Source organism: Chiroxiphia lanceolata, chromosome 2, assembly GCF_009829145.1.
Source record: "Chiroxiphia lanceolata isolate bChiLan1 chromosome 2, bChiLan1.pri, whole genome shotgun sequence".
NCBI classification, from domain to species: domain Eukaryota; kingdom Metazoa; phylum Chordata; class Aves; order Passeriformes; family Pipridae; genus Chiroxiphia; species Chiroxiphia lanceolata.
In genome coordinates this window covers 98,627,511-98,652,730 of record NC_045638.1, presented here as the reverse complement: position 1 = coordinate 98,652,730, position 25,220 = coordinate 98,627,511, and the positions used below count along the sequence as shown (strand labels likewise).

Genomic DNA, 25,220 nt, shown 5'->3' with positions numbered 1-25,220 from the left:
ATCAAGATCTGGCTTCCACCTTTTGCAAGACCACCTATGATTTCAAGCCCCAAGTGGATGATCATCACTCTTTCCATACATTCGTTACATAATTAGGCTAAACCAGCCATTATTTTTTCACACCAACTTAAGAATTTAAGAATTATGACTGCTGGTACATTTTGTTTTGTCTTCAGTTTCTACTGAAAAACTCAAATAGTCAGAGGAAGGTGCTTTCTCGTTTTCTCAGGAGAACAGTTCCACCAAAGAGATTATTGAGAAATGTTTTCACTTGAGATTTGCCCATAAAAACGTGTTTTTTCAGGGACTCTCTCTCACCCACAAAGCCAACCACATGCACTCACACACAAGCAGCTGAACACTGTGGTTTAGGATAATATTCCCTCATCCTCAACTGGCTTGTCCCACCCCAGGTAAAGCAAAATGTTTATTGTGGCTTAATTTGAATGACTGGTGCAAAATGACATGTCACATAGTGTGAAGGCATAGTTGCTTCTCCTCCATCTCCCTTCAGACATCAAAAAAAGGTAAGGTAAAATTTCACTTTCTCCAAGCCTTTGGCTTCTCTAAAGGTGCACAAATACACAGACACATTCCTATTACTTTCTGACAGAAACCCAGGAATATCCCAATCCAGAGCCAAATTATCACTCCACTAACAGACACACTTTTGAAAGTATGTCAGATTGCATTACGTGAAAGTGTTTGGAGATGATCCCTAAATTGCTGGGATTTGGGTGAAAGGTGTGGGAAGTCTTACACTTTGGCTGCACAGATTTTTCTCCTCCTCACTCTGCTATTTTCCTAAAGTTCTGACACTGCTGGGAAAACTCTCCTTTTGCTATTCATAAACTCTGAAAGACCAGTCCAGCATTTAAGATCTACAGGCTTCTTTTGAAAACGAAGAACAAGATTTTCAGTAGCTTTTAGGCATTTAAAGATGCTAGTGGTTTCCTAGTGAGGTCTTCAAACCAGAGCTGGCACCCAGGTATTCAGAAACCAACTGCAAGGCAGAAAAAATAAGACCTTCAACTTCCCTCAGTACATAAATAACTTTTTAGAGAAGCTGAGTTGGATGAGACAGGCAATGAGTTGAAATACTGAAGACTATCCTCGGCATCCCTCCTGCTGTCAGGCAGGCTTGCCTTACAGTGACAGTATCTGATAGGGATAATCCAGCAGCAGCACACACAACTCTACCACATTTCTCATCAAGACTAGTTTTGTCTGATCCCTCCTTCCTTTGGGAGCGGGGAAGAGATGAGCTGTATGGCCGGCACCAAACACAGGCTGCTTCTCCAGTACCTGCGGCAGATCCCAAGACCCAGACAGCTCACAAGGCCACTGGGGAGGCTCTGACCTCCTCCCACAAAGATGTCAGCCAAGTCCCATCTAAGCAGTTCAGTAAATAAGCCCCCACCTTCCACTTCAGCAAGTCACAGGCACCAGCCCCAGCCAAAATCAATAGATGAGAAGCAATCTGTCATTTCCAGGCCACACTGGTTGGGTTATGATGAGTCAAAAAACATGACAGGAAACACAGATGTAGTGAGATCACCTTCTCTGGAGCCTTCCTATCTCTAGAAGTCTTGCCTCATCTCCCTCAAAATTTCCACGTGGGCCCACAAAAACATCTCGTGTTAAACTGCAGGTGCATTGTGTGACGCTTGGCAGGGCCAAGGGAGCCCAGCACAAGCAGCAGGAGGTTGAGTTCACTCTGAGCTGCGGGCAGGCTGGTGTCTCCCCGAAGGAAATTTTTTCAGTTATTTCAAATACCTCCCACTTGCACACAAAGCCCATGTTTTGTAATAAAAACAAGGACAAAATCTCATCCAAAGGAATTCTACCTATTTCCCTCTCTACTTATTCCACTGAAGTTATCTTTTTAAAAAAATAAACCCCCCAAAACTGGTCACCAGAACAACAAAGTAGCCAAGAAGCTAATATAATAACCTCATTCTTCAAAATCCACCCTGCCCTTCATACTTGTAGGTTTCAACAACAGTCCTAAATCATCCAATATCTTCTAATTTTTTTAAAGGTTTTGCTGCATTTCTGTTTTCATAGGGGCAGTGCTTTTCCTTTGTGAGAGATGCACAGAATGGTGCAACTTTTCCAGTAGCTGGGATTTTCCCTGCAAACTGAGGCAGGTGTCACACTACAGAGAGGCAAAGCTGCTGCAAGTTGCTCGTTACGGTATAGAATGGGGCAGGAAGGCCAACAGAGGACAGAATGGGGACATCTCCCCTCCCCATCCCCCCCCCAAAAAAAAAAAAGGAAAAAAAAGATTGCTTAGTGTTTTATGTGCCCAGATGAAGCTGCAGTGGGTTAATAAGTTACCATGTCCCAGCCAGGTCACAGTAACTGATCATGCACAGACTGTCCTCGAAGTCCAGTGCCATTGGGCTTTAAGCAGAAATACCACGTCCTAAGGCCCTAATCCTTTAGCTCACAGCAGCACAGCCAGCTGTGGGCTAAAAGCCACATTAAACTCACTGGAGGAGAAGCATTTGCTGAAATGCTGTGCTGAACAAGGATGAGCAACTGTGCTTGCACTTTGCCACATGGCAGCCGGTTACATCCAAGACTTTGAATTCCTGGGAGAGAAAGTGACTGCAGAAACTCAGCTGTGCAACATATGCTCCACCTAGCGTTTACTCACTAATATTTCATTTTCTTAAATCGTTTGTTTTACTGTTAACACACAGTTCCATCTTTTCTGTAGTTCATTTGTCTATATAGAATTATTATTGAAAATAACAACCTTCTGCTTGTGGTTCCAACTACGTAATTTTTATTTAGCCTCCACTACACCTTCAGTAATGATAATACATGCCCTCATCACACCGGGGTGCAGCAGCTGCTGGGAGTGAGTCCCAACAGGCAGTTTGGCAAAGCTCTGCAGCATTAGTGACTTGGAAAAGCATGGGGGCTTTTCCAGGTGCCCAGGTTGGGTGCAAGGCATCTTTGCATGGTGGAAAAGCAGGGACAGAGGGACAGCCATCAGGCCTGGCAATTGCCAGAAACGGCAGGATTTGGTTGTGGGATAAAATACTCCAACACATGCAGAGTCTCATTTTACCATAAGCTCTCCCCAGTTTGCACTCCTCTACGGAGTTCCTGGTTCCTGATTTGCTGTTCACTGGCTGGTAAATGCCCTTACTGCAGAAAGGAAAGCCAACAGCAGATGGGACAAGAATTCCCATCTTTAGAAAACAGCAGAAGACCTTTAGAAAATAGTTTAACATTCCCAGACAAAGTCTTGGGTTGGCTGATCTGACTGGAGCAGTGATGACTCAGGCAGCCCTTAGATGGCCCACTTCTGGGTAGAGGCTGAGAGGATCCCAGCCCAGAGCTGGTAAGACCTGCAATAGGAACAGACCCTGCAGCCATGGGGCATAGGCACAGATTTAAGCTGCAGAAACTGAGCTTTCATTGCTGTGGAGAGTGGAAGGGGTACTCACAATTTAGCTTCCTTGGGCAAAAAGTGTTTATAAGACCCCCACATCCCCTGCCTGCTCTTCCCCTGTGCCAGAGCTTCCAGCAGAGCTTGCCCAACTTGTGCTGTGGCGCTGACACAAGTGAGAAAGCAGCAAACTGGGAGCAGGTGTGAAGAAACTGCAGAGGGCACCCCTGAGGTAGCATAAAACTAAATACATATAAGGACATTTACTGTATTAGTACTGTTTGAGTAAGAGCCTCCAATAAACCAGATACAGGCCTGCTGCTCGATGTCCTTCAGGGCAGTGCACAAACCAGAGCCAGTTTGCAGAGGTTTAGGTCCAGTTTGCTGCAGAAAATGAGAGCATGTTGCCCTAATGGGAAACACATAACATGAAAATCTTCTGCCAACTGTGGGGTTTGCGGTGTTTTTTTGCAGGTGATGGCCGCGCTGCTCTTCCCTGTGCAGCTGCTGGCAGTGGCTGTCACCGTTTACCTGGAGCTGGTGAGGTCTGCTCAAGGAGGTGCCTACTATGGGATCAAGCAGCTGCCACCTCAGGTGCCCCAGTACCAACCTCTTGGACAACAAGTACCTCACATGCCGCTGGGCAAAGAAGGCATCCCAATGCAGCACATGGGCAAGGAGATGCCCCACATGCAGTACGGGAAAGAGTACCCCCATCTGCCTCAGTACATGAAGGAGATCCCACAGAGGCCCCTGCTTGGCAAGGATATGGCTCCCAAGAAAGAGAAAGGTAGGCTGGGCATGTCCCTCCCCAACCCTGCACAATCCCACCCAGTGCACCAGAGCACTCTTTGCTGGAGGGTGGGCCTGAACATTGGAGCAGGCTGCTGCAGGCTGGGCACAGCAACCCTGGGCCCAAAGGACTGGCCAGGTTGGTACCTGGCCACAGGTGGACAAAACAGGCTGTGGGGCAGCTCAGGGTCACCAGCACAAGGCCACAGTCATCCTCTGGACTGCAGCACAGCCTCTGAGCAGCCCTACCTGTGATGAGCCTCCAGCACCCAGGGCTGGCCCCAGATTTGCCTGGGTGCTTGTTCAAGGTTAGGAGAAACCTTGTAATCCCACCTGCCTGCAGAAGTCCCTCTGATGGGGTTTCAAAGGATGGCCCAGGTAGATGGGCCAGGGTCCTGCCTGGATCTGCTCCCACTCTAACTGCAGCAACCAGACATAAGAGCTAACAGCCCCAAGATTCGATTTTACGGGAACATCACCATTTTGTCTCTGAATTTGCCCAGACTCTGTGATTTAGAGGTTTGCAGATAAGAGCATACAATTGCTCTTCCAACTCTGGAGTCCTCTTTCTATAGGTTATTTATGGGTGTAACAGAAGATTGAAAGTACAGAGATTTACTGCACAAGTCTGCACGTACAAGCACTTTCTGTATTCAGTAAAGGAAGTTTGGACAGTATTAAGATATTTAACAAAATAAGAAAGAAAGTCCAAATACAAAGGGTGACCAGGAACACCCAGTATCATAAAATCCTTGTGAGGACAGCCAGCGTCTGTGTGACTTCAGACAAGCTGGTTAACCCTTTGTCTTACTGAGGCTTCAGCTAACCACAACGTCCACTGGCTTCAGAGGGAAATGGAATATTTTTGGACTGTCTGAACAAACATCACTGGCTGTGAAATCAACCCATCTCATGAGCAAAGATCTTCTACGTGCATAAAACACAACATGTGCAGAGAGGAAGGGTTTCTGCCTCTCAAAGAACAGTTAATTCTCTTGTCCTGAAACCTCATCTCTTGCCTTCCCCCAAGCCTCTCACTTTTTTATCCCTTTTAGAGCTGGAGAGATTTTCCACTTAACATGAAAAACCTGCAGCTTGAAAAGCAACTGACCCCAGCACAAACACAACACAGAAACTCCCTCCCTGACCTGCAATGCTAAGTGGTCACATACACAAAAATGTGGGTTTGGACAATAGAATGATTTTGCAAAACGTTTAGAAGAGATGGTTAAGGACGTAGGTTGGTTTCCAGTAATACCTTAATGGGAACCAAAGCCTTGGTGAATACAGACATAACCTACATACAAACCTTACTGACAGAATCTTTTTTAATTGATCTTGCTCATGTAAGCCCTCCAGCAAAAGTACTTTTATGCCAGGACTCCTCCTACAGAACAAAAGCACCGAGCAACTTCTGTGTCTTGTGAAAACTCTTAAAGGTAGATTAATGTACAGCAAATATGGGACAACGTGCAGATTTTGCTGTTTAAGACGGTATAGGTGGAGAATACTAGTAAAGCACAAATAGCTTTTACATATGATGCACAGTAATTATTTTATGGAAACAGACACACGCATGGAAGTTTGGGGTATGCAAAACAGTTGCAACATCCTCTTCATTCCCAGGACCAACCTGTAACTGGCTAGCTGGCTCTACCTACCACAAACCCATGAGGCATCATAACAAGCACATTCCATTCAAAACTGCCTTTATGTTTTTTGAAGGATGAGACTGCAATGACCTTTTGTCTCTCTCCCTCCTCCTTTCTTCTTCTTTTCTTCCCAACCCAGAAATGCCCATACGCAGTCTGAGGGGTGAGCAAGGCCCCCCTGGTGAGCCAGGACCAAGAGGGCCACCGGGGCCACCTGGATTACCAGGCCATGGCGTGCCAGGAGCCAAAGGAAAACCAGGCCCACAAGGATATCCAGGAATTGGAAAGCCGGGTTTGCCAGGGATGCCAGGAAAACCAGGGGTCATGGGGCCCCCGGGGCCAAGAGGGGAGATGGGACCAAAGGGGGAGATCGGGCCTATGGGAATACCCGGACCACAAGGACCACCAGGACCTCATGGGCTTCCCGGTATAGGGAAAGCAGGTCCTCCGGGTCTGCAGGGACAGCCAGGGCCAAAGGGCGAGCCTGGGATGAAGGGGCCACCAGGAATCCCTGGGATCCCAGGGCCAAAAGGGGAGAAGGGCATTGGGATCCCAGGTTTGCCAGGTCTGAAGGGTCCACCCGGGCTGCCTGGTCCTCCTGGCCCCGTGGGGCTGCCAGGGGTTGGCAAACCAGGCATGGTTGGCTTCCCTGGGCCACAAGGACCCCTGGGTAAACCTGGACCCCCAGGAGAGCTAGGGCTGCAGGGGCCTCCAGGGGCCCCTGGGATCCAAGGCCCTCCTGGCCCGCCTGGCATCGGCAAACCAGGCCAGGACGGCATACCTGGCCAGCCAGGATTCCCAGGTGGCAAAGGAGAGCAGGGATTGCCAGGCCTACCAGGGCCCCCGGGCCCCCCTGGGGTTGGGAAGCCAGGCTTCCCGGGGCCCAAAGGTGAGCGAGGTGTGGGTGGGCTGCCCGGCCCCCTGGGGCCGAAGGGGGAGAAGGGGCATGCGGGACCACCTGGCATGGGGGGGCCGCCAGGGGAGCCAGGCCAGCCGGGATTGCCAGGCATCATGGGACCCCCAGGGGCCGCCGGTTTCCCAGGACCCAAAGGAGAGGGTGGACCCGTGGGGCCACCGGGACCGGTCGGCCCTAAGGGAGAACCTGGCCTGCAGGGTTTTCCGGGAAAGCCAGGCTTTCCTGGGGAAGTGGGGGCCCCTGGGCTGCGGGGGCTGCCGGGCCCCACAGGGCCCAAGGGGGAAGCAGGACACAAAGGCTTGCCGGGGCTGCCGGGTGTCCCAGGGCTCGTGGGGCCAAAGGGTGAGCCGGGGCTCCCTGGTGCCCAGGGGCTTCAGGGCCCCTCAGGCATCCCCGGCATTGCAGGACCCAGCGGCCCCATCGGCCCCCCAGGGCTGCCAGGGGCGAAGGGGGAGCCAGGCATGCCTGGACCCCCTGGCTTCCCTGGCATAGGCAAACCTGGGGCTGCAGGGTTGCAGGGACCCCCAGGGAAGCCTGGGGCACTCGGTCCTCCTGGCCAGCCAGGGCTCCAGGGGCCACCGGGCCCCCCCGGACCCCCAGGTCCCCCAGTCATCATCCCACCCACTCCACCAGCTGTGGGAGAGTACCTGCCTGAGGTGGGGCCAGGGATAGACGGCGTCAAGCCCCCCTACGGCTACAAGGGCAAGAAAGGCAAGGCTGGTGGCATTGTCTACGAGATGCCTGCGTTCACAGCAGAGCTGCTCACCCCCTTCCCCCGGGTTGGGGTGCCCGTGAAGTTCGACAAGCTCCTCTACAACGGCCGGCAGAACTACAACCCCCAGACGGGGATCTTCACCTGCGAGATCCCCGGCGTCTACTACTTCGCCTACCACGTCCACTGTAAAGGGGCCAACGTGTGGGTGGCTCTGTTCAAGAACAACGAGCCGCTGATGTACACCTACGATGAGTACAAGAAGGGCTACCTGGACCAGGCTTCGGGCAGTGCCGTGGTCCAGCTCATGCCTGGAGACAAGGTTTACGTTCAAATGCCATCCGAGCAGGCAGCAGGACTCTATGCCGGGCAATACGTTCATTCATCTTTTTCAGGATATTTATTGTATCCCATGTAAAACAAAAAACCAGACACACACACACACAACAACCCCCACACACCCACACACAAAGTCAAAACCTTTCTCCTCTGCTTCAACTTTTATACCACAAAAGATGCATTTTATGACCATTTTGGACCGTCTTGTACAAAAAAAAGAATAAATACAAAGTTTAACATTATGCACAGCTAGTTATAAAAACAAAAAGGTGTGGTGAACATATCTAAAGATGCATATCAGGTTCATAAGCAGTTGTTTTGCACCCAAGGGGGACATATTAGCTGTACGTTATATATTTCTGCAATGCCATGCTTACTTAATTTCATTCACAATAACTCAGTACTAAAGTTCAAATTAGTGTACGTCACTCACTCCTGTTGCATTGATCATAGTTATGAGATGAAAAACGGTGACTTAAACCAGAGTAGGTCAGTCTCTAATTATAACAAAAAATTTGAGTGGCTTATTTGTCTGCGTGGGGGGTTTCTTGGTTTTTTTGACAGCAGGTCTGCCTGACAAAGCAAAGGTTCTCATAGCTGAAGACCTTTATTTCCCTTCCCCCATATAAAATACTCCTGCAGGTAGTTTTTTTTCCTGAATGATTTATGATGGAAAAGGAGTATTGATGCTGTAACTAACCAATTCCCCTGAGTCTTCTCCAGCAGTCACTGGACTCAAAATGCTGCCACTGACTCCAGCAGGCACTGGTTTCACCTCCAAAGGCCACAGCACTCAAAATGTCTCCATCTCTATTTGCACAGCTGAAGTAGATGAGGTAAATCAGAGACAAAAATGAAGGGCTCCCCATTTACTTCATGCCATGTCATTGAGACATTCTGGCTTACACAAGATGGCACAAATTTGCTTGGATGTCTGTGCTTATACTAAGAACCCATTTGGCTTGTCAGAAGAAACACCTATTCTGCCACTCAGCAAAAGTTAAATCAGTTTGCTCTTCAATGACTAGGCAAAGCAGAAGTAGCTCTGTTTGCTAATTAACTAATTTGTTGCTTGAGATCAACCGATAAGTTTACCAGCAATGCTGATCACTCAAATTTATCCAAGAACTTCATTCTATCTAAAAGCTGATTTCCAATCCTTATTTATATGTTACCAGTTGTTAAGGAGAACCTGCAGGCCTCAACCTTTCCTGTACTTGAGGACAGCGACTTCTCTGCAAGAAGTCTCTGTCTGCTCATCAGTGGTGCTACTCTCACCTCGAAAGTGTTCCGTTTCCAAAGGGCAGCGTACTTTACTGTGGTTCCCTGTACAGTGCTGCACATCACACACTGCTGCGCTAGTTGAGTTAAATACTCATCAATTCTTCCATGTCTTTAGCTAACGCTACTGCTTTTGAGTGAAAAATGAACTAGATTTTTCATGCAGAACTCAGATTGGATTTAACTGGCATTACCATTATTTAAATGCAGAGTTTAATGCAGTCTAACATTGACTAAGGACTCCAGTGATATAATGTGGTGCTTTATCTCAGAAATTTTATGGAACGGTGGCAGGAATGGACGGACAGTTTACCAGACACTGGTGACTTCAGTATGTTCCCAGAATATATGAGATATGTCAAAAGCAAATAATTTTGTATTTAAAATTTTTGTACTGATTTGAAAAAAAAAATATCTTATTAAATATCTTTAAAAATAAAACCAAAAAACAATTGTGTCTTCATTCAGAACATTAGAGGTTCTGAACATTCAATCTGCTGAATTCATGTATCGGACCACAACGACTCTCTGAAACCACTGACAGCTGGACACAAGGAAAAAACCAAAAGAGAGATATCCTTTTCTTTAGTTCCTAGCAAAATGTCCCCGAAGCTGCTGGGGGAATGCATTGTCCTGGAGTCACATTTAGTGGGAGGGCTTGGCAGGGGCCGGGGGAACACACAGAACGCGGGGCTCCCTCAGCAGCCCGTGAGGACAGGTGCCTGCTCAGCACAAGTCGATGTGAGAGTGCAGCTTAAAAAGGCAGAGGGGCAGCAAGAAGGAAGCCAAGGGATCTGTTGCAGAGGCATGCTGGTAAGGATTTGTGCTCACCTAGAAAGTCAGAACTGGCCGCCCAGGCTGAGAGATGCTCATCACATCCCTGGTTCTCCTGATGTGGCTTCCCCAATCTCACCTCAGAGACAGGCATTTTCCTCTAAGCCGGCAAACTCCTAAATTGTCCATACTAAAAGGAATGCACTGAATATCTACTGCATCAAGTAACTGTTACCTAAATCTCCCTCAGATTCCCTTAAGCCCCCCAGCATCTCATTTTTTTCTGCACAAAAAGATTATGAACAAAGTACCACAATAGTGTCTCTCACTATCTCACTTTCTCACTTTTTGAAGTCTTTTGTCACACGCCATCTTTTATTTTAGCATTCCCCTGAAAGTCCACAATAAGACAAGCAAGATTCAAAAAAAGTGAAAAAAATTCAAATCACAACGAAGCTGCCCTTGACCTTATCCACAAAAACCATGTCCCAGCTTTGCTTGTACTCAGCCTGGAGTGAGATCTCCACCCACAGAACAACTCAGCCCACCTGGGTTCAAAAATTTTCAGCTGTTTGTTCCACTAAGCATCAAAGTTTGTTCCAAAACTTGATACCATATTTGACAACATATCTGATACATATTTGACACACCAATCGTTATGGGGCTGGGCATACCCACACATCCACACTCACACACAGAGCAGCGGTCTTGGAAAAATAAGTCTGAGGGCACTGTCTTTTTAACAGTTTATTCACAGGAAAATAATCTCTTTCTAAATTTTTAGCATTCAAAATTTCACTTGAACCAAACAACTGTAAGAATGTCTTCAAAATACAGCTGGCACTTTAAAGGCGTATAAAACTTAAGACAAATGGCAAATAAAATAAGTATTTACTGATACCAAAAACACGTTGAGTTTAGTATGTTCTTAAAAATCAGAGTCCACTTAAAAGTTAAGCTATTGATACTACCCCCCAGGGCATTATTAAAAAGGAAAGCATGGAATAGGAAACAAGAAGTACCATATGCTAATTTTTAAACATCAAAGTTGCGATTCTGTATTATCACCACCAACACCACAGTCACTGGAAATGTAATTTAGTAACATCTTCTAGGCACTCTCAGATTCACATTTAGTGCAATAGTCCATGACCTTGCTTCTCAAAATATCTCAGTACTTCCCTTAATTATTACAATGGAGGAAAAAATACTTTCCCAACAGGAAACAAAAAAAAAGCGAACCTGAAAGTCTGAGCCAAACAAAGCTTTCAGCTGACACGTGTCATCCTGCCCGTTCACTGCATATTTTGGTATCTTAGAGCTGTGTCTTTCTGACAGGGCACTCTTTTGAGGGGGGTAGCAGATAAAATGCAGGAGCACCTTTGCTGTAAGATGCTGCTCTCTTGAAATTCAGCAGGCTGCTGGGGAACCAGGACAGAGTAAGATGGGAGGAGAGCATCTCACTTCACAACTGATAGAGAAAGAAAAATTACAGGAGACACTGGATACCTATACAGACACTGTTACCAGATGTGGAAATAAAGCTGGCAGCACCCTGGGATCCAAAATTGGTAGCTTTGCCCCTGATGTGATAAAAAAAATTGGATAGCTTATTAAGAGAAGTTTCAGTGCAGAGATTTCACTTTCAGGAATGGCAAAAACAGGAGAAGAAAGTCTTTCTTTATAGCACCTCACTCTCAGAAACAATCTAAATATTTGGAGTTAGCATTATTGTTTTTCATTAAAAGCCCAAAGTAAAGTCTTTGGTACTGCAGTACACCTGCAAAACCGTGTGCCCACACAGAACAGACACTGTGATCTGTGAACATTGCTGAGAAACCCACTACACATGGGTATTCCTGCCTGAACGAAGTCAGTGCCAAAGCCATACCTGTCCTTGAGGCAGAGTAGCAGAAATTATGTGAAACAGGTGATGAAGCAGGGCTGGCCTACACATAATCCTACCAAAACATTTTATGGAGGGAAAAATTAATTATTTGGTTCACTGCTTATTACTGAAGAGAAAAGCTACTGGTCTGCAAGATGGGCTTTCAAATAGTCTCATACTTTGTGGTTCATCAACAGTATCCACTCTTGGCCTGGTCCCAAGTACACAGGTTTGGTTCTAAATGTTACTCAGTCACCCTGGGACAATAACAGTGGCATACACAGACTGAACATCCCTGCAGGAGCCCAGAAGTGGGGGAAAAATATCCCTGAGAGTATTGCTTAATTTCAAAAATAAGTCACTCATACAAACAGAGAGACTTTGTAAAAAATAAAAAGGTGAAGCCAATATAGATAAGTAACTGTAGACAGTGCATTAAATGCCTTGAGAATACCAAATGCGTTATTTAAAAAAAAAAAAAAGTGTCTTAAGGAAACCGAAAAAGCTGATGTGATTAAGAAAAAAGGGATCTATTTTAAGTACAAAGAGTTTGGGAGACACCACTTGTTTGCCATGAAGCCTTTTTTTCAGTTATTTTGTTTGTTCTGCTACAGTTAGAATCCAAACCTCACCCTCCCACAAAAAGCAGAAAACCTCTTAGGAGAATCAGGAGACAAAGTCAGTTTAGACTAATGGGAAGAATATCTCTGGAGACAAAATAAAGCAGAGAAAATAACCACATCCTCAAAAGCAGAGCTCCCTACCCACTTCCTGCCACCGGAGACGGGTGGAGAAGCAGAGGGAAGCAGCTTGCTCCACCACAAGCACTCTCCTCACAGTGTCTGGAGCAAATCCAACAGCTCTCCAGGAAAAAAATCCTTACAGACAGCATGCTAAGAGATATTACACGGATGCAGCTGGATCATGGCAGCAGCCATGGGAGAGCTGGGGGCCCCAGCTCTGGAAGTGACTGTAGATTTTGAGAGCGAAGAGGCAGTCCCCCACTTCTGCCTGCCTCAGTTCTCAACACAGCCTAAGATTTACCAAGGACTTCTATGCAACAAGAGCTTGGACAACACTGCAACCTCTGTGAACAGCCTTACCACAGCATCGTTCTCACATGGAATTACTACTACTGCCAGTAGTTTAAATCACTGCAGGTCTGGGGCTGCAGACTGACATACAAACCTTTTTAATTAACTGAAATAACCAGGAGAAATAAATGCAGGTAGAGACGAAGACAGCACTGTCACTATTTTTTGTTTGTATTCAGATTTTTAAGCAAAGTTCTCCTAAAAGCCTCAGAAACATGCACATTTAGGGGAAAAAAAAAAAAAGACATAAAAAATTGAGTAAGAGCCCTTCTGCCACCTGGTGAAGAAATTGTGATTTCCTCCATTTCCACTACCTGCTCCGGTGCCCTAGGACCTCCCAGATTCCCTTCTCCTCCATGCTTTTGCCTGCTGCCCTGCACATGGCTGGACTGCAGCTGCACCCAAGGGACACACAGCTGACAAGACACCATAGTACAGCCTGTTCCTTGCTGGGGACACATGTGGGTCCTTCCCCACCCCATGCCACAGATTTTTCTGATATCCGGAGTTATTTCAGGCATGTCCAGCTTGCCTGAAACAGACCAAAGCTCAGGTGAAAACACAAGCCTCCTCCCCTTCAGCTGTGGCATCCCTCTGAATCACACCGCTCTCGCTAATTCCCAAATGGCAGAGCCAAGGAGCTAAAGATGGTAATCAGAACTATGGGAAGGTGTGTGCTTGTTTGTTTTAAATACCTACTCCCCAAGAGTAATAGAAAAAAGAAAGAAGACTCTTTGGTTACTTCATTGGTTATTCCTCTACATTGCTGCAGCAAAGAAATGGGGTTCAGTACTTTCGTAATCCTCAGCTTCTGAAAAGAAGAAATACCATGCTCTTGACCTATTAGAGGTTTGTACTCATATTGCAGTTGTTTGCATTACCCTTAAATGCACTACCTATATAATTTTATTTAAAAGCAGCAAAGGTATTTACTGCTTTAAACTAACTTTAAACTTTTTTTTTTTTTAAGTGGACTTCTTTGTATTTTTTTAGATATGACTGATTAAGATAACCATAAATCTTCCAACAAATCTGCCACAATTAAAAGAAAAACTTCATATACACACCCTGTGCAAGAATTAGAACAGCATATTACTTGTTGTTCTTTGACAATTGTCAAGTGCATTCCCAGGTAGACTTAATTTATTCAGCAGGCTTGTCAGAGACAAACCAATACAGAAAACATAAACATCCCATTAAATGTTTCAATTAAAATCTCAAGTAAATTCCCACTGCTAAATGATTTAGTTCAGTCACATACTTTAAATCTAAATGTCAGGACAGCAGAGGTAAACAGATGCCAAATGGTCATTCAGCTGAGGTACATCTTGGATATTCCTACCACACTCTACTGCCAAAAACGGGAGTCTTCATTGCTTGTATTGATGCATTTCAAAGGCGGAAATGCATTACAGCATCCGAAGAAGGAGATTGTGCTCATTTGGAAAAATCCACCTCAATTCTTGGGGAGCAAACAGAAAAATACATGACATCCTGCCCTGGAGACCTAGGAATCCAACAAGCATTGACTCTAAACTCAGGCATGAACATCTGTCCCAGCACACGTTTCCATTGTGCGTGCCTGACACGCGGGTAGTTCGGACAACTCTTCGGTCTTCATACTCCCTCTTTTGTAAGTCAAGTCAGCAACTGTAAAATTTACTGGACGCACAGCACAGGGAATATGATTCTTCCATAAAATGGGTACACCACAAGCATTGTAATATCAACATCTCCACAAACTGGACCAAAGGGTCTTCACCTTTGGCAAAGGCAAACAGTAGTTCAGAGTCGTTGGGCAGCACACAAGCTGTGCGTGCCTTCCTTGCTGACGTCCTCTCTTCAGGAGTATGGCAGAGCAAAATCTGTACACTCTGTATGTCCACCCTTCTCCAAAACATACAGTAATTATTTATAGGCATAGTTTTAAAGCCATTTCCATACTACAAGACAGATACTCGATACTTTACATCCATCTACTAATTAAACACTGGTCATCTCAGTCTCTTGACAGTGGAACCCTTTTGGAGAACATCGTCATTTGGAAACAGTTCTCACTGATAAATAAGGGATGTGCATCACATTTTTATATATCCCTGATACTTTCAGCTGAAAGTTTCATGGTTTTCCCACTATTAAATAGCTTCACAGAAATTCAATTAACTGTTTGCAGTAGTCCATTACCCTCAGGCCTAGAAGAAGCTTCTGCCTTGGTGAGGTTTCTGGGCTCCTTTTAAACAGTAAACAGTTATGCTGCACTTAAAAAATAAAAATGTCATACAAAAAATAAAAATTTTTCAAATCTTGAAAATAGTGATTCTTCTTTGTATTTTCCATTCAGCCTTCACGTCAAATTGACCACAAAGTTCTTGTCTATAAGCTTCTTCAAGAATTTCTGCTCAGCACTGATGTTGTGATATTCATTCTAAAAAGATGTGAGGGAATAATAAAAAAGAATAAGTATCAAATTATAACCAGAAGCACCACTTCACTGTTATCTTCTTTCTATTACTTGTGATACTTGGAAGATGCTAAGAGTAGGAAAGTTCTGGGGAAAAGACTTCTTTAGCAAAGGCTTAGCACAGCCTCTCAAGAAAACAAGGGATTATTGCTCAAAACTACATTAGATTTTTCCATTAGGACACAACCAAAAAGGATGATCCTTTGGTGGCAAGAATGGGTGAGATGTGGTCTCAGAGAAGTCCTTCCAATATTAACCCTCTCGACTCCTCACTCTGCTTAGAGAGAAAAACTGAGGGACCACATTTACAGCACAAGCAGTGAGAAAATGAGTAATTCTCAAAACTCAGTGCAGGTTCTTGAAAAGCACATCAGATGCATCCTGCCAATCAGCTTCAGCAAGCCAAAACCAATCCGTCTTCTGTGCTATACCCAGATCCTGGACACAGAGGAGACCACCGAGGTTAGTGGAGGGCAGCACAAGGAAAGTAAATTTACTTAGGCACTGAATCCAGTAAATTAAAATGAACAGAATACAAATACTGCATAAAATACTACACATATGTAGCGTAATATTTACAACTTAAAAAAACAAACTACTAAACAAAAATCTTTCTGTTAATTCTTCAGTGTCATTAAGTTTAAAGATTTTAGGAAACATCACCTGCAGAGAGGAGCCTCAAAATGAAGGTGAGTTCAGTGTTAGAGGAAAATTATCTCAGAACAGCAGGCACCTAGGAGTCCTGAGAGAGACATGAGAGGCTCTTACAGGCATTGTCCCTACCCCTCCTCTTCAGGAAAAGAAAGAAGAGGAAAATGGTCCCCATATGCTCTGGGCAAATGGAAGAGAAAACTTCACACTGAGGTGAAGGGCTGAAATGGGGTTGCTTGGAGTACAGAGCCAAAGGCAACTGAAAATAAGAGCAGAGACACAGAAGAAAACAGAGGCATGACCACAGCAAAACAGCAGGGAGGAGAGAAGGCACCCCTGATGTTTGCCAGGCTCCTGCTGCTTCCTCTCCTGTTGAATTGTGGCTTCCCCATCCTGGAAGCAGTATCTTCTCTTCCTATCCTCCTCCAAGAGCTGCTTCTCTTTTCTGCTTTCCATTTCCAAAATTCAGTTCTTTTCCTAACTGCAAGTTTATAGGTCTTAACTCCTTCAATTTCCCTTTGCTCTTCTTTCTGTCCTTTTAGGGGTTTGGCAGCTATGACAAATTGTGCAAGCAGGTGCCAAGGAAAAAGAAAATGCAAACAGAAACAACACCACTCACATTCTGACAGTGTTAACGAAAACATCTCTATGACACTGTATGTGCAACCTAAGGACAACACCAGCAAAGCAAACCAGAACACACAAGTGGACATATCTCATGCAGACATTGCAGAATATGGTGTATCACAAGGGACACAAATATCATTATCTACATTCTTCAAAAACAAAAGCAGAGAGGAGGAGATTGAAGCAATGTTAGCCTGCAAGCAGCTGAACCAGGAGAAGGTAGGAGGCTTTCTGACCTGCAGTCCACACTTCTTATCTATATTAAATTGCCCTCCCCAGTTACCAGCTATAATTCTCTCAGCACAAACAAGTTATAGTTACCTGCATCATCTGAGACATGGTTTCATTGCCATAGTAGTGCAAAGAACTGTTTCTGTCAGTGAAGTCGTACTTGAAGCCTGCCAGGTGGACTTCGTGGCATATGTGAAATGCTAGTGTAATGGCAATCAGCCCTGTTGTTGGATGCTTGGGTTTCTAAAACAGAACACAGAGATAACATATACATAAATACCTGGTAGTTTAACGGGAACACCAAACTTAAAGACAAGGCAAATCAGGCAGCCTGGGTCTTCTACAGATGTTTGGTTTCATAGTTTGATCCCCTCGTGTCTCAAAAAGAGGAAGGTACTGCCCACAGATTTCCCATGACCGGGGGGTCTGCCGTGTCAGCCTTCCCTGGGATTCTCTGGTTTCTAGTGAGAAACTGGTCAGGTTTCATTACACTGGAGACCATTTCACCTATCTAATATGACTGAATTACCAGATGTGTTCAGAAGTTTCTAGATGACGGAGACCCAGATGAACAGAACATGACACAGCTCAAATCTTCATACCACCAAACTAAAAAAGCAGGAATGCTACTGCCACACAAATTTGACTGAATTTGAATTTTTTCAAAGCAGGGAAATTCCAGAAGACCATTGCTTTAGACTTTCCCCCACTATTCACATTAGAAGAGGAGAAACCTGTAAGTAAAACTGCTTATTTCTCCCTATAGTAAGAACAGCTCAGAAGTAAATGCTATGTGAAATATCAAGAGCAGGATATAAACAGGTTTTAACTGTGCAAGATTAAGAGCACCCAATGAAAAGCTAGCACTTCTCACAAAAGCAGAGAACAACTCCATGCAACCATCTGCCCTATCTTGTGGTCAAGTACATGATTTTTTCAGCAGCAGGAGCTAAAATGATCTGGGGAAGTAAATGAGGCAAGGTTTTTTAGAGAGAGGTGAACTCTTTCATTAAACCAATAGACGAAGCTAAGGTGAAAAAGTGTCCCCAGAAATGGACAAAACTTTCAGGCACCAGTGCTCTTCTTAGCTAAAATAACATTTTTCTCAGAGACCAAATGAACTATGTGCTATCGATAGCTGCAATCAAACGTCAAACTGAGCACAAAATGATATGGTTTTTTTGAACTGTTACCAAAGGCTCACTTCGTTTGTCTCCAAAAATGAAGCAGACAAACCAGTACTGGACATCTCTGTGCAGAGAGAAGGCAGATGCACTCGATGTATTTCTCTGTATCATATAATAACACAAAAAATCCCCAGGAAAATGCTACTCTTCTCAGCTCTGTAAGTCTAATTAAAGTCACAGAATTGAACTATCACCTTTTATGTACAATTTTTTGTTCCTTTATACAACTCTTAGAGTACTCCAGAAATAATATCTTTTTAAAATGCGCACTGTTGCCCAGGGCTCCTGCCAAGTTAGCAAAATAACTTTCTGCCCTAGGGGTCCATCTTCATAAACTTAGTGGTGACTCTGTTGCAACACCCATACTGAACAGGACCCCAAAACTATGGCAGGAATGCTACACTTCAGGATTAGCATAGGATATTCCTTTAGGATATATTCCTGGAAATATCAGGAATATCACGGTTTTAACTAACATTGTTCACCTTTGGCTATCACAAAATTCACCTCAAAAGAATATAGTTTAAAAGGCAACTACTTTTAAAATGTATTATTGTGATGCCACTCTAGCAACATCCTCAGCCTGTAATGAAATTATTTTAGCCAGTCACATTTAACGAGAATAGGAACAGCCTTGGAATGAATCCGCAACACTTTCTGATTTCAGTGCTGTTGAGGCAACACATCCAATTTTATTCCTGGCTCTACTAAAAATCAGAAATGCTTGCTGGCTATGGACAAATGTGCACACCGGGAACTCGAGACTGGCCTAATGGAAGAGGCAGGGACAGCTGGGAAAGCAGCAGCAGTCGTTGGTGTCTCCCGCAGGCAGAGGGGGCTGAAGCACAGGACAGGGAAGGCAGCACCAGCCCTCCCCAGGGACACACTAAGGTACAGAGGGTCCCGAAGTGAATCCTGCAAAAGGTTGTCCTGCCCACGGGAACCCAAGAGGCACAACCTGCAGCTTAACTGAGCTGCTCCAGGGCCACTGCAGGTGTGCAGGCTCCCAGCCATGGCCCGACTCTAGGATGGGAGGAAAAGTGAGGAAGAGCCTGCCTTAGACTGATCATTGCTGCCCCAGGGACAAGGGACTGCAAAACCCCTCGAATGGAGTAAATGGGAACTGGAGGTGGCAGGAGGGGGCTCCAAACACAGAGGGCTCCAAACTCTACTCCAGCTCTGTGCAGGGGCACCTAGAGAACAGCAGAGAAGCAAAGGGCGACTGAGGGACCTCTGCCTCTTTACCAGCTTCAGGACACCAGCACATTTCTCTGACTCACTGACAGCACCAGTTTTAACATCTACACCAAAAGAGACGGGAGAGATTTCTGGACCCATGGAGGCCATAGAACATCTGTGGCCATTTAGGAGATAGTCGGGCATCCAATTATTATGCTGCTTTCTTCCCACCCACTGCTGAAAACCTGAAATGCCACAGAGCCTCAGCAAGCACATAGCTAAAATAGCTATTCCAGTTCCAGAGCTAATAAGGGAGAAAAAAGCCACTACTGTGCTCAAAAAAACAGACAGAAATTTTGAAAAGAGAAAAGAAAAGGCACAGAAACTCCCAGAAACAAACAAACAAACAAACAAATCTCCACTCCCTCAAAGATTAGAAAGATTAAACCAGAAAACAGTTGTGGCAGATACTGCACAGTGACAGCCTGTCAAACATTTCCACATGTGTCAGTTGGCTGGTGCCCACGAAGCAGTGATGTGATCCCAGGGAATTGCATCTGTGCTAAACAGCACGTGGTCAACCCTGACTGCACAAGGGAGGTCTCCAGCTTGAAGCCTTACCTTTCATCAGAAACATTCTTCAGTCATAAACTGACACTTAAAATGTATTTTTATGTCCAAATTGCTGGTTAGCTCATTACAATGCTTGGCATCAAATCAGTAAGCACAACAATGCTGCTAGACATATGTCATTAACAAAGGGCTGGAATATCCTGTATGTTCCCTAGTCCCTCCTCAGAAGTGTGAAATTGCAGCAGTGTTAGAATTACCAGTTTTTTAGGGGTTTGGGGGGTTTTGTTTGTTTGGCGTGGGGTTATTTTTGGTGTTTTGTTTTTTCATGGGAGGTTTAGTTAGGGGCTTTTTTCCTGTTTGTTGTTTTGTGGGGTTTGGTGGGTTCTGTTTTGTTTTTAAGAAACACTATAAAACACTCGACATTCAATAATTCAAGACTTCCTACTATTTCTAGAAGCTCTTTGGATCTGCCACGTTCCATTACCTTCCCATTTTTCCCAATTTTGTAAGAAACATTATGTCTATCTGGAAAGCGGTCTCACGTCATACCAATTACAGAATCTATAAAAACATGGTTTTGGCACACAAGGCTAGCCACTCTCTTTCTGGATTCCATTTTCCCATCTTTTCTGAGCACCATCTAAATGCAAACTACTTTAATGCAAACCTGAGAGATTTTCTAATACAGTCCACTGTAACAAAGATATAATTGCCTCTAAGTACACATTTGGTGGCACAAAACTAAAAAGCAATGAAGAAAAGAGCCTACCTCCTTCTTAGGAAACCTTGTTGGGAAACGAAGCAACTCATAAGCTGTTTTCCTGGTGATGCTGGGATCAAGAATCCTGATTTGACTAGATTTGTATATCATATTCTTAGCCGGTTTCTTCCAAAAGCCTTTATCACTCTGTAACAGGTAAGTAAATACACATTTTTAATGGCTATAAATAGCTGAATTTAGTTTTGTAGCTAATGAGAGTAAACTCTGAGGGCATGAGGTAAAGGAAGAAGAGGAGTGCTGAACCTCTAGAAGTTCAAAACCACCTGCTCCTTCAACAGGATAACCCACTGCAGCAGCAGCGGTTGGGTCCAGTTGGCTGGAAAACAGCAGAAAGATCCCTAACGAACAACTCATACCAACAGCATGCCCTGGAAGCAGTAAATGTTCACTGTGTGCTTGGACACATTAGGTACAGCATAGACAACAGGCAGACAGAAGTTATCGTTCTCAAGTACTTTGTACTGTCTGCAGCATGTATGGCAAAATATCAGACAGTGTTAGGAAGAGAATAAAAATATATTTCCCAGAGGAAAACTGCTTTGTGGTCAGGAACTGATCAAATATGTGCATCAGAAAGAAGACAGAAGCATTTATGGGAAAGATATTAAACAGACTGGCTAGGAGATCAAGTGCTCCCCTGAGCTAGGAGGACTGAGGTTAAAAGCAAACGTATTTTCCGTGAGAGACGTGTGGCAAGATGAGCCAAGGTGCATGAAGAATTGAACTCACTATTTTCTGACCACTTAGGATCTTCCAAAGCCACTTCAAGTCACGTGGTTTGAAGACAATGAGAACCACAGTTGTATTAGGGTCGTAGTGGATCGGATCTGAGAACATAGATTCTGGGTAAGAAAGGCGGAAAGTCGTCCTCGTCCCAACATCCTCTTCGTATCCTATAACAGGGCCATTATTCATCCTGCAGAAGGCACAGGACAGAGACACACAGACATCAATGACTACCCCACCATATCCTTACCATGTGGTGTTTGGCACCTACATTAGTCCGTGGCACAGACAGCATGTCTAGGGACAGGGAAGTTTACCAGCCGTGCATTTACTTATCACATTACACAGTAGATGAGCAATTATCAGGTGCACTCACCCTCTAAACTCAGAGGGATCAAGCACATATGGGATCTTGGCCAAGATGGTTTAGAATACAATCACACAATTGCTTATCATGTGTCACTCAAGCAGAAGGCCTTCCAACTTGGTTCAAACACAGAAACTAGAGAAGGGCAAAGAAAATATCTGGCTTGGAGAAGCACCCATTGCTCCATGCACACAATTTGAAAAGGAGATACCATTTACCTTATTATGACGTCATATGAATCAATTTTCTCCCCTAATGTTTTATTTCGAAGTACTCCTCCATTGCCGACGACAACACACCGACGACAGGCAATGCTGTGGAACAAACAGAAGTTTTAATAGCCATTACTTCCCTGGCTTCATATTATTAATTATACATCTGCATTTAACTGGCTTATTTTCTAACTGAGGTCCTGTATCTTTTACAGTCCTGGTCCCTAAAAAGCAGACTCAATTCTGTATCATCTACTATGGCTGCTTTCAAAAAAAGAAAAAAAAAGCAGCTGCACTATTTCAGGGACTCACAAAGTCAGGAATTGGCTTCTCTCATGTGAAACTGCTTTTAAACACATCATTTTTCTCGTGGTTTGTTGTTTAAGATCATCTAACCAGCTGGTGATATGGGGGTCGTTACATAAATTATCTTCCACAGCGCTTCAAACTTTTCACAGTCTGGGGGTATCAACCAGGACAGAGTATGCCTGGAAAAACTAACTCAAATTAAGGTGCTCCACAACACTGTATAATTCCACAACTCAGGAGATCTCCAACACGAGCTTAAAGCACAAAGATTTATGTTCACAATTTACCTTACAGACTGTACATGCGAAAAACCTTCGCCCAATGACATGTGATTGCTTTTCAAATGCATAGGATCTTGTTTTTTCTCCCTTTACTTAAAAAGTGCTGTCTAAACACGTTTCAACATGTGCTGAATCTCATGCTGTCATGACGTAACAAGGCAGATTCACCTGATTAGAAGTTGCATTCTCATATGACCAGATTCAAATCAGACAGCACCACTAAGTATATAAAACGCAGTTTAAAAATAAGATCCTAAAAATGACCTCAAATCAAAACTGTAATTCCTTCTGAATTTACATTATATTCAGAGCTAAAGAGCACCCAAGAAAGGCATTATATAGATGTTAAATTTATGAAAGTAAATTTTAATGGTAAGACTTTCAAAGTTATCCCGGGTTTTCTACCTGCATATTTTGCTTTCTAATGCCTTATTACAATGCTAGTAAAATGTCTGCTTTGTTTAAAAAAAAATAAGGGGGAGCTCACAGATAGGCTTGCTGTTGTTTTACTCAAGATATTTTGCCTTTTTAGAGAAGGTTTACATTCAATGTGTAAGACTGCAAACTCCTCCTTACAGAATAAGCACAACGTTTTTTGTTGTTGCAAAAATGCTTCTTTCTTTAGAGCAAAAGCCATTCAATTTGGTTGCAGCAGGAACAATGGGAAAATGAAAATGTTGGCATTTTCTTCAGACACAAGCTCACAGTTTGTTTGTTTACTGAGGATGAGTCACCTCACAATGTCCCACCCTCTTGATTCTTTCTACAGGTAAGAAAAAGCCTCTATGTCATTTCTTGCTCTAGGTTCGGGACACCAAGACTGTGTCCCAAAGAATACTGTAACTGGTGTTAAATGCCCAGTGTGGCACTTTATGCACACTAATTAACATCTTTCTCCTCAGATAGTCCAACCTGTTTTTTCAGCTGAGAATATTATTCAACATCAATGAAAACAGCCTGCTCCACCCGAGACTGACCAGCATCTCAATGTACAAAGCAATTCTCTGTACCTCCCACAGAATTAACAACATCTGCAGAGGGAGTTGCCTTTAAATATATATAAATATAAATAGCGCTCTAAATGCAGCTTTCAGGGTTGGGTGACATGGAAAAAGCTGGCACACCTTTCTTTAGTGTTTCCTGAACTGCTTAGTAGAAGGCAAGCATTCATAAAAAGATTTCCAGCTAATACCATAAATCATGTGACTTGGTACCTCTGAAATAAGGGGGTTAAAAACCTGTTACACCATCCTGTCCCCCAGTATGCCCAATCCCTCTACACCCATAAAACCTCTCCACCTCTCTACTCATTCAGCCCATTCATTTTCCATTTTGTTTTTTATATCTAGTTTTAAGATATACTGAGAAAGCCAGCTGACAAACATATGCCTCTTACTAAGTTGACAGTAGGAGAAAGCAGAAGTTGCCCTTTTCCTGAATTACACTTTGTTACTTAACAGCTACAGCATAGAGCTCAAAGTAAGGAAGGAAAAAGGAAAACTGGACAAAAAAACTTGATCAGTAAGTGATGAAGGTGCAATGAGGGAGCGGGGCAAAAAGCACAGAATTAGCATATGGCTGTACCGTGTTTTCGTGGCATTTACAGTGTGCATCTGTAAATCACTGAAAGTTTCAATCACCTCAAATCTCTGAATTCATTGTCACCAAAAGTCACGTGGCTGCACCTGGGTAACTGAGGCACAAACCTCATCTCCACAACGCAAAACCTAAACTGCAACTCATATTCCATCCCCTCCTCCTCCCTCCTGGCTACAACATCCATCCCTGATGCTTGGTGGATACCCTGGAGTGACAGTGACTGACACACCATGCATGAACTCAAGTCAGGTCTCAATAAAAAGCCAGAAAAACTGCTTTTCATCTTGCCGAATACTTTCTTTTGTGCCTTCTGACTGCTTGGTGCAAATTCACAAAAATGGTGTCAACTCCATTACAAGTGATTTGTATTATTCTGACCATGACAAGCAGCCACAAAGTTACTTCGAGGAGACCCTGCTTTTTCTGCCCCTTGGAAGGAGAATTAAAGAGATTCTTTATTACTCCCTTCCAATTTTTGGCAGAGGCTGTGCTTTAAGAAGCTTCTTCACTGAGTTAACCCTTAGCTATTGAAATAATGCCTTTCAGTCTGGCATACAACTGAAGAGCTCTTTGGTTTTTCCTCTCTGCACTGTACAGTCACAATGCACAGGACACACTCAGGGCTAGGGAGGGCAAAATAAAACATGATTTGAGCTGAACAACTGAGGTTCACTTAGCTACAGAAGCTATGCTGCTGCTCTCAGGTCAAATCCAAACTCTCTTTCCTCTTACTGACAAATGCAGACCATATTTTTTGTTTGTGATTAAGAGCTAACTACTTGGACAGAAAATGAAGTGAAATTTGAAATCTGATTAATCTTTCGAACTCCAGTTCGCTTTGTAACATGCATACTCAAAACTAAAATTATCAGTTGCCTTCAAATACCCAATAAAACATCTAACATTGGTATTTGAACTTTTAAAATGGATAAAGTCAACACGCAGATCAAATATTCTTGGAGAATTGTACTTGAATACAGTCAAATACAAACAAACAAATTAGAATCTCTACCAAGCTCAGGGAGTCAAAGCAGCCTAACAGAAAAGTCAAACAGGAAATCTGGCACAAATGTGCCCTTTCAGAATTGCCTGCTTCCCCTACCTTCCCTTTCCCCCCCCCCAGTATTCAAGTGTCTTCAGTTACAACAGTAAGTTTAAGTCCCCAGTAACACAGAGTCCACT

The 25,220-nt window shown here is 44.1% G+C and overlaps 2 protein-coding genes across 12 annotated transcripts in view; one reads left to right on the top strand and one right to left on the bottom strand.

Moving 5' to 3' along the window:
- Positions 1–8,079, top strand: part of COL8A1 (collagen type VIII alpha 1 chain) — an 86,767-nt gene extending 78,688 nt beyond the window's left edge. For all 3 annotated transcript variants that reach the window (XM_032678983.1, XM_032678981.1, XM_032678984.1), the window contains 2 exons: positions 3,881–4,196; positions 5,990–8,079. In XM_032678983.1, the coding sequence (XP_032534874.1) occupies positions 3,884–4,196; positions 5,990–7,896 (2,220 nt within the window). In that variant the 5' untranslated portion in view covers positions 3,881–3,883 and the 3' untranslated portion in view covers positions 7,897–8,079. The remainder of the gene's footprint in view (positions 1–3,880; positions 4,197–5,989) is intronic.
- ST3GAL6 (ST3 beta-galactoside alpha-2,3-sialyltransferase 6) overlaps positions 1–25,220 on the bottom strand; it is a 57,645-nt gene that overhangs the window by 3,785 nt on the left and 28,640 nt on the right. For 5 of the 9 annotated variants that reach the window (XM_032678990.1, XM_032678986.1, XM_032678987.1 and 2 more), the window contains 4 exons: positions 21,856–21,951; positions 21,274–21,460; positions 20,533–20,670; positions 16,915–17,067 (listed from right to left, as the gene is read on the bottom strand). In XM_032678990.1, coding sequence (XP_032534881.1) covers positions 16,915–17,067; positions 20,533–20,670; positions 21,274–21,460; positions 21,856–21,951 — 574 coding nt within the window. Of the gene's footprint in view, positions 1–10,606; positions 15,280–15,949; positions 16,520–16,914; positions 17,068–20,532; positions 20,671–21,273; positions 21,461–21,855; positions 21,952–25,220 lie in introns of those variants that run through there. The other 4 variants (XM_032678991.1, XM_032678994.1, XM_032678995.1 and 1 more) reach the window with 2 other exon arrangements.